Source organism: Trichosurus vulpecula, chromosome 2 (genome assembly GCF_011100635.1).
Source record: "Trichosurus vulpecula isolate mTriVul1 chromosome 2, mTriVul1.pri, whole genome shotgun sequence".
Classification (NCBI taxonomy): domain Eukaryota; kingdom Metazoa; phylum Chordata; class Mammalia; order Diprotodontia; family Phalangeridae; genus Trichosurus; species Trichosurus vulpecula.
The window spans coordinates 157439902-157456565 of record NC_050574.1 but is presented as its reverse complement, the minus strand read 5'-3'; the positions used below and the strand labels follow the sequence as shown (position 1 = coordinate 157456565).

General features: G+C 37.6%; 1 protein-coding gene across 1 annotated transcript in view; it reads left to right on the top strand.

Annotated features, from left to right (window-relative positions):
• DEUP1 (deuterosome assembly protein 1) overlaps positions 1-16251 on the top strand; it is a 158174-nt gene extending 141923 nt beyond the window's left edge. The window contains exons 13-14 of the mRNA XM_036743965.1: positions 7004-7139; positions 16075-16251. Coding sequence (XP_036599860.1) covers positions 7004-7139; positions 16075-16251 — 313 coding nt within the window. The remainder of the gene's footprint in view (positions 1-7003; positions 7140-16074) is intronic.
• The last annotated feature ends 413 nt before the right edge of the window (positions 16252-16664 follow it).

The window sequence follows — 16664 nt, the reverse complement described above, 5'->3', positions numbered from 1 at the left end:
AGAATTACCCAAGTGGAAAAGGAGGTCCAAAAGACCACTGAAGAAAATACCACCTTAAAAATTAAATTGGAGCAAGTGGAAGCTAGTGACTTTATGAGAAATCAAGATATTATAAAACAGAACCAAAGGAATGAAAAAATGGAAGACAATGTGAAATATCTGATTGGAAGAACCACTGACCTGGAAAATAGATCCAGGAGAGATAATTTAAAAATTATTGGACTACCTGAAAGCCATGATCAAAAAAAGAGCCTAGATATCATCTTTCAAGAAATTATCAAGGAGAACTGCCCTGATATTCTGGAGCCAGAGGGTAAAATAGAAATTGAAAGAATCCACAGATTGCCTCCTCAAAAAGATCCCAAAAAGAAAACTCCTAGGAATATTGTTGCCAAATTCCAGAGCTCCCAGATCAAGGAGAAAATACAGCAAGCAGCCAGAAAGAAACAATTTGAATATTGTGGAAACACAATCAGAATAACACAGGATCTAGCAGCTTCTACCTTAAGGGATTGAAGGGCTTAGAATACAATATTCCAGAGGTCAATGGAGCTAGGATTAAAACCAAGAATCACCTACCCAGCAAAGCTGAGCATCATGCTCCAAGGCAAAATATGTACTTTCAACAAAATAGAGGACTTTCAAGCTTTCTCAGTGAAAAGACCAGAGCTGAATAGAAAATTTGACTTTCAAACACAAGAATCAAGAGAAGCATGAAAAGGTAAACAAGAAAGAGAAATCCCAAGGGACTTGCTAAAATTGAACTGTTTTGTTTACATTCCTACTTGGAAAGATGATGTGTATGATTCATGAGACCTCAGTATTAGGGTAGCTGAAGGGAATATGCATGTATGTGTATATATATATATATATATATATATATATATATATATATATATATATATATATATGTGTGTGTGTGTGTGTATGTATGTATGTATGTATGTATATGTGTGTATGTGTATATACATATGTGTATGTGTATATATGTATGTATGTATGTATGTGTATCTATACATAGAGAGAGAGAGAGAGAAAGAGAGAGGGCACAGGGTGAGTTGAATATGAAGGGATGATATCTAAAAGAAATAAAATCAAATTAAGGGATGAGAGAAGAATATACTGAGAGAGGGAGAAAGGGAGAGATAGAATGGGGTAAATTATCTCACATAAAAGTGGCAAGGAAAAGCAGTTCTGTAGGAAGGGAAGAGGGAGCAGGTGAGGGGGAATGAGTGAATCTTGCTCTCGTGGATTTGACCTGAGGAGGGAATACCATACACACTCAATTGGGTATCTTACCCTCTGGGAAAGAAGGAGGAAGAAGATAAAAAAGGGGGGACGATAGAAGGGAGGGCAGACAGGGGGAGGAGGTAATCAAAAACAAACACTTTCGAAAAGGGACAGGGTCAAGGGAGAAAATTCAGTAAAGGGGGATAGGTTAGGAAGGAGCAATATATAGTTAGTCTTTCACAACATGAGTATTGCGGCAGGGTTTTACATAATGATACACATGTGGCCTATGTTGAATTGCTTGCCTTCTTAGGGAGGGTGGGTGGGGAGGGAAGAAGGGAGAGAATTTGGAACTCAAAGTTTTAAAAAAAGATGTTCAAAAACAAACAAACAAAAAGTTTTTGCATGCAACTAGGAAATAAGATACACAGGCAATGGGGCATAGAAATTTATCTTGCCCTACAAGAAAGGAAGGGAAAAGGGGATTTGAGGGGAGTGGGGTGACAGAAAGGAGGGCTGACTGGGGAACAGGGCAACCAGAATATACGCCATCTTGGAGTGGGTGGGAGGGTAGAAATGGGGAGAAAATTTGTAATTCAGACTCTTGTGAAAATCAACGCTGAAAACTAAATATATTAAATAAATTTTTAAAAATTTAAAAAAAATAAAAACTCAGAAGAAGGAGATGGAAAAAAAAAGAGAGATGAGGAAACTAAGTCCCAGGGGAGTTAGTAATTTGAACCTATCTCCTGTGATTGCAGACCTGGCGCTTGTCCTACTGGACCACTGGACCATGCTATTTCTTCATCCCAAACTATCCCAAGTGAAGCTACTGTTCTGACTCTATTTGGTTCCATGTTAGTCTGTGTTTTACATCTTCCTCCAACTCACTTCTGCCTCCCAGATTCTTACACATAAAGATGAGCTGATTTTCTCCTTTATTTTACCCAGGCATATTTTAATGGTCTTAATGTCACCTTAATGATTAATGTGATTTTTGTAAAGTGTGTGATGCACCTTTCAAAGTTACAAGTGCTTTTGTGTGTGTGTCTGTATCTTACATATGAATAAATATAGTTGAATTTAAAATTTCTTTGAAAATTAAATTTAGTTATACAGTAAGTTCTGCGATTCTCTGACTTGAAATAATGTATACGGCTCTTTCAAATTAGCATGTAAGTTATCATTGTAAACAGAAAATTCACACATGATAACATTTTTAAAATCCAGAGTAAAATTCTACAACGTAATAAGTGTAGCATGACAGGTGAATAATCATTTACAATGACTTCCTTTTTATCCCACCTTAATGATACTGACCCTAGGCAATCGTCCTCTCTCAGTCTCAGCTACCCCATCTGTAAAATGAGGATAGTAGTAGTACCTTACCTCTCAGAAGCACAAAACCAGATGATGCCTGCAAAGTGCTTGGCTAGCCATCATCATTGTCATTTCTGTCTTAGGTTGGTAGCACTTGAATAGTGACCTTAAACCCTCATTAGAGGAGCCTAAAATCAAACTGGGCTCATCCTCGACCAAAGCTCTTGTGGAGTTCCTTTGCACCGGCCATGGTGCCTCAGGACCGTTCCATCTCCTCAGTGAATTCCTAGCTTCCTTCCAAGCACAATGGAGGCACCACCAGCACTGCCTCTTGGAATCGCTCTGCATGTCCTTTAGATTGGCTTATTTGTGCGCATGTTGTATTCCCCCAGTAGAATATAAGCTCTTTGGGGTCAAAAACTGTTTAACTTTTGTCTTTGTATCCTCATTTAGTAGGCACTTAATATTTTTTTTTTATTAAGTTGAGTTGGAATTAGCCCAGATTCCCTCAAGCCGTGGTAAACAGGAACAGAACATATTGGGAAATTCCAAGCCAACCAAAGACCGACCCAAACCCATAAGATGTAGTTAGAACCAGATTAATCTTATGATTTCAGCAAATCAAATATAAAGTTTGTGAAACAACATGGTGGAATGGAAAGGATGAGGAATGTGGAGTCAGGAGAGAGATGGGTCTGAATCCCATCTTTACCATCACTAACTGTGGGACCAGAGGCATGTTAACTAGTGTCTCAGAGCCTGTTTCCTATTCCAAAAAAAACAAATAAGACTATTTATATTACCTAGCTCAAAGGATATTTTGAAATAGCACATATAAAGTAAGTAGGGCAGGTAGATGGCACAGTAGATAAAGCACGAGGCTTGCAGTTCAGAAAGACCTGAGTCCAAATCCAGCTTCAGACACTTACTAGCTGTGTGACCCCGGGCAAGTCACCTACCCCTGTTTGCCTCCGTGTCTTCATCTGTAAAATGAGCTGGAGAAGGAGAAGGCAAACCACTCCAGTACCTTTGCCAAGAAAACACCAAATGAGGTCGTGAAGAGTCAGACATAACTGAAAAATATCTAAACAACAACATAAAGTAAACCTGAAAGCATTCCATAAAATCAGAGCTGCTGTTGCAGTGGTAAATCGCTGTTGCTGCTTGCTACATTAAGTTCCCTCTGACACAGTCTTAAAGACAGAAAAACTCACGCAGCCTCAGGGTGGGGTGGGAGGAATCTAAACATTCTGAAAGATGCCAGGATGGGGTAGGGACAAAAGGAGGGAGGGGCTTGTTTTGTCAAGGTAACTCAACAACTTATGGGACTTCAGGGGAAGTGTTTTTGTTGGAATGTTTAAAAGAAATGATGCAGGGGAGAGTTGTATTCTTACATCATACAATAGTCTCAATATAGGGCACTTTAACATGACCTTGACAGGTGCTGCCCCTGCCTCCACAAACAGAGGAAGGAGGGACTCTGTGAACCCAGAAGGGGCCCTTCTGACACAATTCAGCAGAGGTTCAATCAACAAGCATTTATTAAGCAATTAATAGGTTCCAGGCTGGACTCTGGTGACACGGAGACAAAAAAAAAAAAAATGAAAGAATTCCTGCACTGAAGGAGCTTAAAATGAACATGAAAGGGCAACCAGAGCAGGTCAGCTCAGGAAAGAAGTATTCCAAGCCTTAAGAATTAGTGTTTATAAAAGTAGCCTTTGAATGGATAAGCTTGACATGTTTTATGAGAGGTGGTTTTTAATGAAGTGTTTGAATGGCCCGTTATAGTATATGACTTGTAAGAAACAAAGGGAGTTTTAAAGTGAAAATACATTCTATTTTGAATATTTATAATCTAGCCCTCCCTTCGGAAGGTCTCTGCATTTTATCAAACTTGCAATGAAACAAAGGCTAATGTGTTAATTCTGGTCAAATACACAAAAATCAAGGTGAGTAATTGAGACAATTATCTTGATAATTTAAGATAAATTACAGTTTCTCTTTAAATCTCTAGATAATTAAAGTAACAATGTTTGTTTTACTTGATAATTGCCTTAATTCTCCACTGTTCTTTGGAGTGTAGACATAGCCTGATTCAAATGAAAAGATTCAACTTTAGATTATATGCAGATGTACTGTGCAATTGTTATAATTCTATTTGAATTGTGGGGTGTTCCTTCTTATTGTGCACATCATAAGCCATGTTATTTCAGTTTAATTTGCTGTTTGGTTTCCATGGTAATTATGGTTTTGGAGAATGGAGAAAAAGATACATTTCTAGATAAGTAAAAATGGAAAACATGTTGGGATTTTTATGTACTATTTTATAGATGTCTCACTTAACTTTTATTGCTACTTCTATGCATAAATTTGAACATGTTTGCATAATAAGAAAAATATATGCACATAGAGACTATATACATATATCTTCTCTGGGTAAAGACTGAAAAGAATTTCATAATTCATGATTTATGGCAAACTAAAATATGCTAGTCTTGAAATTAGTGTTTATCCACTGAGGAATTACTAGTCTCACAAATGGATTTTTCATATTTTAAAGGTCTTCAAATATTTTAATTAAATTCAACGTTGTTCTTGCACATTGGTGTTCAGGAAGATAGTCAGTTGATCTAAAAACAGGACACACTGGTAGTAACTTCCAATAAATGGCACTAACCTCTCTTATAAGCTTTTCTAGTACACAGGTTAACTTAATAAAATTTAAAATCTTGAAGTATATTGTCTATTCTGGTTATCTATGTTTAGTTACAAATAGAAAACTCATTAAAATTCATTACATTAAACAGTAAATTAATCTTAAAAGTAGATTGATACAGCTAAACAAAAGCACCAAATAAGTAAGACATAAATCTATTAAGGAAGTCAATAAAGTTAAGTATAATTAAGGACACTGCTAGAAAATTAAATATCTAATATGAATTTATCAAAAGCAATAGGCTGAGCTACTTTAAGCAGCATTTTTAAAAAATTAAATTTGTATTGTGGTCTACAATTGAATGGCAATGAGATACAAAAGCGAACATGTAAAAAGAGGTATAGGCTTTCTCAAGACTGGGATTTTTTTTTAAATGAAAAAAGTTCACTATTTCATTATTAAGGTGTTCTGAGGCCTTAAAAGTAAAATAGAGAATTCATTCAAGTTTTAATAACAGATTTCAAATAAACATCTGAAGTATATATTTTGTGTTGTTTTCTATTTAAATTACCAGGCTATTTAACTTCAATTTTACATTTTACTTTGCACAGAGAGATTTATACAAGAACATAATTTGTTGGTCATCACAAAGAAAAAAAAATATTAGTATTTGGGGTGTCATATCCTATGCAAACTGTTTGACTTTTAAATTATGTTTTGTTTGACTACTTCTAATAAACAATTGAACAGCTGTTTGTTTTTAAAAGAACATGTATGTATACTATTTTTTAATAAAGGAATCAATATATAAATAACCATTCCTTTACTCTTACTTATGATGAGTAAAGTTCATAGCTGCAAATTTTTGAGCACTAAGCTTTCTATTGTACCAGTTAAGAAAAAACGTTCTGTAATACTCCTATGGCTGGGGGTGGGGGGGGAGGTGGGGCAGTGGGGGGGGGATGACTTTCTTAAAATCCAATCCAATTTGGAGTTCAGTAACAGCACTCAACTCCAATATGTCAGCTAAAGGAAAAATAGTACAGGACAGTTCCTGACACATAACAGGGGCTTAATGTATGTTTTTTGAATGAATGAATGACTATCATTAACACTTGAATGAACTTTAAGTAATCTGGAGCCTCACCAATGACACTACCAGGCATTAAATATGTTGCTGCTCAATTTTGGTTATTCTTTCTACAAATACAAATTACTTCTTTTGTGCCATAAACCAAAAGTTTGAAATTAAATTATAGAATGGAGAAGTGAGAGGTGGGGGTAGAAAGCTGACCTTTAACACCTGTAATATCAGGAGGTTGAACTCTAGGATCACCTAGATGACCGCACCATTTCATGTGTAAATTTTTTGAGTCTATGAAGGGAAGGGAATAAGCATTTATATAGCACCCACTTTATGCCAAGCACTGTGATAAACACTTTTTATCAAAATCTCATTTGATCTTTATCTTTGATCTACAATGATCTTTTAGAGTTTTACTAGTTTCATTTTTAATCTTTGTTACAAAGGAAGAATTGGTGGGCAGGAGGGGGACAAATATACTCAAGAAAGAATGTGATGTAAATACAAGAGGCATCAGTTAAAGGATAAAAGTTTTACTAAGTTTATTTCATAAGGGTGTTTTATAGTGAATGCTCTAGCATACTCAATTAAGAAGAGAAAAGTTTTGATATGTACAGTACTTGAAGGTATTAGCCATCAGAGAAATATAAATCTGCCATAGATAAAATGGTAGAAATACAGCAGTAACAGTGACAATTACCCTTCTCTTGTAGGCTCATCCAAGATTGTGAACCAAACTTAGGTGTGATAACTACATCATCACCTATGGCATTTCAGCCCCAATGTAATGTGTTTCCTGTCCAAGATACTACAAGCCCTTTAGGGAGTGAAGATGGAGTCTATCCATTGGTGAGTTGATACTTACTTGAGTTTTTCTCCTCTAAAGGAGTGATCACTATAGATCCCAAGTCCCACTTCGGAAAGTGACCATTGGCAAATCACTTAATCTCTGTGAGCCTCAATTTCCTTATCTGTAAAATGGGAATTATATATATATATATATATATATATATATATATATATATATATATATATATATATATAGCTATACTGCCAGCTCTGGAGGGTTGTGAAGATCTAGAGGATAAAGGATTTTCCAATCTAAAGTCCTATATAAATGGTCAATTTTGTTATGATCAAATTGAATAAATTTAGCATTCTACAACATAATTTGGGACCACTTTCATATGAAAATGAACATGCTGCCCACAACTATTGCTTATGCCTATTTATTGAGTTGTATTTTTGTTAATAAAGGTGACTCCTTGAATAAAACTACAGATTGGACATGCAGTTCATTAGGTAGTATCTCCATGTGGAGGAGAAAATTCTAATCAAGACAATATTGTTCTCTCATGAAATTGAAATTTATCCATTTTTTTAGTCCTTCGCTTTGGTAAGCCTGGCAGCATGAGAAATGGGACATTGCTGAATAATCTGAGAGTTGTCCAGGAGCTTCAGGCTACTTACTTGAGGCATATTAGATGCCATATTGGATAAGTTTTTGGTTGCCAAAGCAATACTAACTCAGAGCACTGGTACCCATTTCCTCTACAATGTTAATATTTCAGTTACTCAGTAACTCAGACTGTATGAAAATAATATATCTGCACATATTTCTATTTTAGCAGTTAATGGAAAAAATCTTATTAAATATAAAGAAAAATAAGTGAATGGTATAATCATATACCTTCTTTTCATAGTATTTGTTTTTCAGAGTTGTGCTTTTCCAGGAAATAAATAGTATTTTTCTTAGTAAGTTATATTGACTTTGCAGTCTGTATGTGTAGCATTCAAAACATCTTTGATATATTATTTAATGATTTTTATAATACTTCTCTATGGAATACAAGTATTTCATGCAAATGCTAAAAATCAGACAAGGCTTAATTAGATGGTATATTATGGGAGCTCAGATACACATTATCTTTTCTCATTTGAAAAGAAATCTATTACCCTTATTTTTGGTAGTCATAAGAAAAAGAGACTGAAAAAAATGAAGCAGCATGCAAGGAGGAAAAGATCTGAATCCAAAACTTTTGGGGGTTCTAGATACCCTTAAAGATCAGAAATCAATACAAATTAACTATCAGTTATATTTTTCATTCATTTCCATAAAACAGTGGTTACATTTTTTGAACAAGGAAAGATAACATACCAACAAAGTAAGTAAAACAAATAAAACATGCCCCATATTTAAGCCCTGAAAACCATTATGGGCACTTTCTAAATTCTCTAACAGACAAATTCTCTATCTGATCTTAAAGAGTTTTCCAAAAATTAGCAAATTTGCTTTTCAAACAAGATAAGAGTGTTCATGATACCAGTTCAATACAGTATCATTAGAATATACTACCTCTAATCTCTCTTCTGAGCTCCAGCCTAGCATTGTCATTGAATAGATCCATCCCATAGGCATTGCAAAGTCACTCTGTCCAAAATGAGTTACTCCTCACCTCCAGTTTGTCCTTCCTCCAGACTCATCTGTTTCTGAGGAGGGCGCCATCATTCTTACAGAGTCTTCCTCAACTTTTCAGTCTCTCCACCCCCATACACTCCTACCCAGTCACTTGCTAGCCTTGTCAATTCCACGGTAGTTTTCACAACCAGTCCCTTCCATCCACATATACGGCAACTGAAGATTTTTTTTCAACAGATGAGTGACACAAACAGATCTATAAATATAAGACATGAGTCTGGCCTTAGCAGTATGAAGGATGGATTGGAGAAGGGAGGAAATCAAGGGAGGAAGACCTATTAAAACTACTGTGTTCATTCGGGTGCATCCTAGTAAGGGGATCTCCTAGAGTAGTGATAAGAGGAATAGAAAGAAGCAGAGAGTCTCTCTGTTGTAGAGGCAGAATTGACAGGACTTGATGAATGATTAAATGGAGGGAATATTATTTCTAAAGGATAAAGTATGTAAATAGAAGAGGGCCAAGGGCAGAATCTTGGGGAACACTAACGTTTAAAGGGTCAGGAAGAGGAGCAATTAGAGAGGTAAAAGGAGAGTCAGGAGAGGATGCTATCCAATATCAAAGGACGAGAAAATGTAAGAAAGGGTCAGTACTGTCAGAAGCTGGAGAGCTTAGGAAACATGAAGACTGAAAAAAAATGGTGTTGTAGTACAGGGGAAAGAGTATTGGATCTGGGGTCATTTGAGTCTTGGCTTTGCTAATAATTAGTACCTATGCGATGACTCCTTCCAACTCTAAATCTATAAGTCGATTAACGATTTAAAAATTAAGAGGCCACTAACAATTTCTGACAAAGGGGTTTCCCGGTTCAGGTCATAGAATGTAAGGGGTTATGGTATGAGTAAGGGAGAAGTGAAAGTATCAGCTATAAATAGCTTTTTCAAGAAATTAAGCAATGGAGGAAAGGAGAGAGATTAGATAGTTGTTGGGTTGGGTAGAAGAATCAGGGAAAGTCTTTTCTTGAACTGGGGAGACTTGAGCAAGTGTAAAGGCAGATGGAAGAGAACCAGTGGATAGAGAAGAGATAGAAGATAAATAAAAAAGATGACTGCTATAGAGCAAGGTCTTACAAAAATAGAAGGCAGTGGGATCGAGTTCAAAGAAATGATTTGGCCTTAATGAGGAGGGATCACTCTCCTCTTGTAATCAGGGAGAATAAGAAAACAGTTTCTGATGATGCCAACAAGTATTGAGTAATAGAAGAGGAAACCTGAGAAGCTCCCTCTGGATAGCATCAGTTTTCTCAGTGAAATGGGAAGCTAAGTCATCTTTTCAATACTGGGGATGGTGGTGTGGTTGAGGGTTAGAAGAGGGAGGAAAAGGTTAAGAAATGAGAGTAAGAGAGAAAGTGGATAAAAAGCAGTTAAGATAAATAATAGGATGAGTAGGGTTTTCTAGAAGGAGCAAAAATCATTCTACTTTATGTGATTTTGGAAAACACTCCTATATAAAACTAAAAATAAGTTTTCTATAGGTGTGGTGGAAAGTATAGAAATATAGAATATGGGGAAGTATCAGAATTAGAAGGTACTTTAAATGCCACTTAGTCCAATTCATACTGGAACAAGAATCCCCTTCTTAATAACAGCTGATGTTTTCTTAAAGTCCTCCAATAAGAAGTCGTCCCCTGCATTTCACTCAGACTTCCATTTCCTCCAAAGGGCGTGCATTTCACTTTTAGATCTTTCTAATTGTTAACAAACTCTTCCTTGAATCAATCCAAAATCTGCCTCTTTGCAAACTCTGTCCATTGCTTCTAGATCTTCCTTCTGGGCCTAAGCAAAACAAATCAAATCCTTCTTTCACGTGATATTACTTCACATACGAAAGCAACTACTGTGCAAATCCCCCTTTCCTCCTCCAAGTCTTCTATTCTGCCGGCTGAACATCTTCAAAGGTATTAAGGGGGAAAACAATCAACAGGATTCTGTGATGGATTGAATATGGAGGGAGGGATCAGAGTACAGAGCCAAACATGATTTCAGGTACAAACCGAGGAACTAGGAAATTGATAGTCCTGATGAGACTAAACAGGTAAGCAGTGAAGCTTGTAGAGTAGTTGAACTGGAGAAAAGGCCCCAGTGTGAAGAGAAAAAAAAAATGCCCAGAAAGCAAGACCCATCCATGAGCTGTTTGTCTCATCTTCAAAGAGCTTTTGTAAATCTTCATTCTTAGCTAAGTATTATATATTCTTCCTACAGATAGATGATATATAGAAGAGACCAGAGACCACAGAATAGGAAAAGTAGAGTAGGAGGTGCTCTAATGCTTATGAAATATCTGTTTTGAAAAGTAGTAAGTGCAGTAGTGTGGAATCTTCTGATTGTTGGTTTTTTACCCTTGGGCTTTTTATTAAATGTTTTGTCTGTGTAAATTTAGCAACAAACAAACCCCAAATAGCCTCCATTGTGGGGAGGGATTGTATAGCATTAGGCCTTTCTTAGCTACTTAAGAGCAAAAAAGACTTTTCCCAAAATTCTATCTACTGAGGGGGCCACACTTACTTGTGGAGGTATTTATTAATCAATCCACAAACATTTATTAAGAGCCTACAGTGTGCTGGACACTATATATTATAAATGCATGAAACAATCTTTTCCTTCTAGAAGCTCATCTGGAGAGATGATGTGCACATAGAAATAAATACAAAATATATACAAAGTATACATACAAGGTAGTTTCTTGGTGAGGAAGATATTAATTAGCATGTGGAGAGATTAAGACAGACCTAATAGGAGTTAACACCTGGGTGGAGTTTTGAAGGAAACTAGGGATTCCAAGACACAGTGGTGAAAAGGGAGGTTATTCTGGCCTGGGGGACAACTGTTCAAAGAAAAGGAGTGGAGAAATGCAATGTCATGTACAAAAAAGAGTAATGGGCCAGTTTGACCAGGATAGGCTTTCTATGCCAAACAAAGGCATCTGCTGGGAGGGGTATTGCTCTTAGGATAAGGTTTGCATTTTATCCTAGGAGCAATGAAAAACCACTGGAATGTTGTTAGTAGGTGAGTGAGGTGGTCACACTCGTGGTTTAGGAATATCACTCTGGCATCTCTGGAAGGTGAATTGAAGTCCAGGGAGATCCATTAGGAGGCTATTGTAGTCATCTAAGTGAGAGGTGGTAGTAGTTGTGTGAGTGGAGAGGAGATGAACATTAGAAATATTCTAGAAGTTGAATCCACAAGCTTTGGCTGGATATGAGGGGTTAAAAGAAGTTCAGGGAATAGAGAGAAGGTGAAAAAGTTGAAAATTCTTCCAACATTTTGAAGCTGGGTAAAAAAGGGGGTGCTCACAACACAAATAGAGAATTTCAAAAGAGGGGTGAGTTTGGAGGAAAGAGCTCTGTTTTGGACATGTTGAGTTTTAGATGCTTATGGGACATCCAACTGGAAATGTCTAATAGGCAGTTTAGAACTGGATCTCTATAATGGTATTGTAGTCATCTGTAGAGAAATAATCATTGAACCCATGAAAGCAGATGAGATTTACTGATAGAATATAAGGAAAGAAGAGGGCCTAGACCAAACCTTGGCTTATAAGAGAACCATGAGCAGCACGGAGCATCTCAAAAGCCCTCTACCTCACCCAAAAAGAGAGACTATTTAGGAAGATAGGGTGGTAAACAGTATCAAATGCTGTACAAAGTTAGGAAAGATGAGGAATGAGAAAAGACCTTTAGATGTGTCAACTAGAAAGCGCTAGTAGGCCAGTTTCTGTTGAGTGATGAAGTCAGAAGCAAGATTTCAAGTTTAGAAATGAGTGAAAAGAGAAGAAATAGAGATATGAATAGACAGCTTTTTTCTAGGAGTTGGGCTATGAAAGAGGAAAGAAAGGATAAGAACTTGGGGGGATGACAGGATCAAAAACATTCTTTAAGAAATAGGAAAGACTGTGTGTCTTTGTAGGCAGCAAGGAAGGAGATAGCAGATAGACTGATGATTAGGGGAATGGGATGGTTGTGGGGAAGGCGCAAGATGCAAGAGGAAATGGGAGGGGATGGGATCAAACGTACAAGAAGGGATTGGCATTGGTGAAGAGAAAGGCCATTGCATTGGAGACTGAAGGAATTCTCATTAGAATAAAGTACAAAAGAATAGGGGTGATGTCAAGATGTTTTAAATGTGCAATGGGGGAGAAGAGGGAGCTCATGGTGAACGGCATCTATTTTCTCAATAAAGTATAAAATGAAGTCTTATGTTAGAGAGAGGGGAAGGAATGGCATCAGGAAAAAAGAGGTTTGGAATATCCACTGTGGGGAATGCAAAAGAGCCGTAGTACCTAGGGTAGCCTCCTCCCATCCATGAAGTCCTCAATAGCTACCCCAGATTCAAAGTACTCTGTATAGGGGGCCTAATGTGTTTAGTTTTTCTCTAGACAGCCAGAGGACACCATTAGTTCAAAGCAAAGAGATTTAATGAAATATCATTGTAATAAAAGTGGCAACAGAACATGCCTCCCATACCCCTACAGCACATCTCCCACAAATACACATACAGTCAGAGAGTGGGCATACTGAGATCACTTGTGAGGGGCACACATGCATGGGAGACACATGTGGCCAGGGCATGTAGAAGGACAGTTAACTCACGCCTCTGACACTGGAGGACCACCAGTGTCTCCTGGTATGTCATCATGCTCACCTTGCTGGGCGTATGGTTGTAATAGTAATTAAGGTGGGACTTTTTGCTTTTCTTCTCTCAAGTGCCTTTAATGATCCTGTCCTTTGTTTGAATGGGGCAGATAAAGTGAGATCTTTTTGTCTTGGTTATTTCTCAGCACAGAGACAATTGGGAGTCATTTGTATACGATGTGATACTGGGGCTGGGGAACTATCCTACACCCAGCCTGGGTGAGGTCAGAGCCCTGAGGGCTCTGAATAGGATATGATTGAGGACAGCTTGGTGTTTGACTTTTGGGGCACACTCATGGAAGGAATGTTGAGACCCTGGGCAAGCTGCAGACTGCCCCCCATCTTTGCAACCCAGATGTTGGTACTGGTAACTATGTATTGTGATTTGAATCAGACAAGGTGTGTCTGTTGATGTTTGTAATTGATGTTTGTATTTACCTTGAAGTTCAGGGGGCTGATCTTTTCCCCTTGAACTGTGAATGATATTTATGTTTGATTAAACTGAGATTGTTAACCCCTTAAAGTTACTTTCCTTAGTAAAGCAGATCAAAGAGCCTGTGTTGGCAGCTTTCTTGGTGCTGGTTGTTGGTGGATCTTACACCCACACAGAAGCTGCTAGCAAGATTGTTACTACAGTGGTTTCCACTGGACACTGTTCTGCTGGTCCTTACTGGTCCAGTAGCTCCTGAGGCAATAATCATTCTCAGCCGAATGTTAACACCAATGGTCACATAGTTGCTATGCGATATGTTAGTGCCTTCTGAGCATTCCTTCTTATTACTGGCTTCCTGACTCATCTGTTCAGAGTCATCTTCTGACCACCTCAGCTCCAGTCTGCTGTGGCATAGTGGCTAGAACTTCTTTCTGATAAGTATAGATTGATAGCTCTTTAGTCAGAGCTGCCACACCCTGCTGAGAAAAGCCAGGAAAAGTGCCCCCAACTTAAGATTGTCTTTTCATTTTGACCCCTCTGTCTGAAATTGAAGCCCTCTGTTACTGATAACTAGCTTATGCTTAAACATTCCCAAGATCCTCTCTAGTTTAGCATGCAAATGAATTTGAACCAAAAAAAAGGGTGTGGGTGGAGTTAAGGTTGTCCACCTGTATATCACACCTTTCCAACCTTTATTTTACATATCTGTAAGCACCAAAGCCCCATTGCTTTGGTGTTATATTTTGGACAGCAGAAAATCTTCAGTAACTGACCTACAGAGTCAATTGTTGTTCATTTAAATTGAGTCAGCCTCTTTGTGACTGCACTTGGGGTTTTCTTGGCAAAGATACTGGAGTAGTTTGCCACTTCCTTCTCCAGCTCATTTTACAGATGAAGAAACTGAGGCAAACAGGATGAAGTGATTTGCTCAGGGTCACACAGCTATTAAGCATCTCAGGCCAGATCAATTAAGAGTCAATAAGGAAGAGTAAAATGATTGTCTAGTTAGGGCCTAGTCAAGATTAGATAACATAAAATTTTAATGGATCCAGTTGACACCCTTTTACCAGCCTCATTGGCTGTGGAGGAGTAGGAGTGGTTGTGTGTCATCAGGGAAATGATGACATGACTTGCAGTTGATTTGAGTGAGGGAGGGCTGAGCAAGGTCATCAGCCTCACTTTTTCCTCCAGAGCCATCTGGGTCCAGTGGCCTGATATTCACCAGGATGACTGGAGATGGCCCAGGATGCTTTGGGAGACCCTGGTGCTTTCAGGCTAAGGTCTTTTCAGGTTCTCATTTTGAGTGAGGTGATGCCCCATTCAGTGAATTGGCATCTTTAAGAAGTTAATCAAGGGATGGCCCCTTTAATCAAAACTCAGAGGAAAAAAAAATCAAACTGGGAGGGGAAGACCCTCTCTCTTGCCCCAAAGGAAGGTACATTTTAATGGCTAAAGGCTGCCTTCTTAACTTTGAGTTTACTGGCTAGATTTCTTTCTCAAAAACCAAGCCTTAAACTCAATTCACTCTGCCCTCCTAGTAGGACTGGAGGGGATAGATGACAGAGGTAATCTAGGACTGGGATTCAGCAAGGCATGAATTGTAATGGGACAAGAAAGCAAAGAATTAAAGAGCAGAGAAGGTCCTGGTGAGAATAGTTGTGGGAGGGATGAGGCATAGGGAGAAATGTCATGAAGGGATTTATTGTTAGGGACATTCCAGAGTTCTTAATTATAAAAGTGGAGCACATTAATTATGAAAGTGGGTGATGGTGCATCAAGAATGTGCCCATCTCTCTTGAGTGGCTACTATGGAATGAATGAAAAACAGTGAGGGGATTGGTCCATGGCAAACTTATTTAGCTTTTGTTATGAAGCAAAGCCTTCCCAAAGCAGTCATGAGCTATCTTCTGTTGGTGTAAGACCTCCTTAGAGTATATCCTGAAAGACATTTTTTTTTTTACTTAAGAACGTTTTTTTTTGATGAGAAAATTTAGGTTTGCCAACTAGTAGTATACAGTGTTGACAAGTTACATTGCAATGATTATTGTTTTTATTCTAATTATCTCACCCTTCCCCATTATGTCTATATCATACTCTTAAATGATGTAATGCAAACTATGGTCTTTGTTAACATTAATTTTGTAAAGTATTTGGCTATCTCTTTGGGATGAAATATGCTATATAAAGGGGGGGAACCACATTGTTCTTGCTTTTCTCAACTGACTCTTTTTTTTTTTGGTTCAGTCTCCCCCAGAGATGTCATTCCCTGCTTCTTTGGCAGCACAGCATTTCCTTATGGAAGAAGAGCAACGAGCAAAAGACCTGGAAAAGCTTTTAAATACACATATAGATGAACTGCAAAGACATACAGAATATACTCTCAATAAATACACCAGGCTAAAACAAAAGAGACATATATGAGCCTTTAAACTTTTTTATTTGCTTTTTTCCCCTCCCATGAAAAAAAGCCCCGGCAAAACATTCACAAAGCTGACAAATGAAACTGAAAAATCTTGTTCTGTTTTCTTGAGTAAATAATTACTACAAGGCAACTAGAAAATAGTAAGTATTTTTTTCTATAAAGCTGTTTGCTTTATTGCATTAACATCCTAAAGTGTTCTGCTGTAGAGTTGCCATAAAATAAACATGACTGCTATCACAGAGATTTTTCCAGTCTAAGGAGTATCTTGGAATTAACTATGCAGTTTTTTTCCCACTTGAATCATGTACACTAAAAATCCATTTCCTCTGTAACGACAAAAGCGAACTTAAGGACAGAAGAGCATTTTGAATATAAAACAATCTAGTACAGCTCAGTTGAACTAAAATTGAAA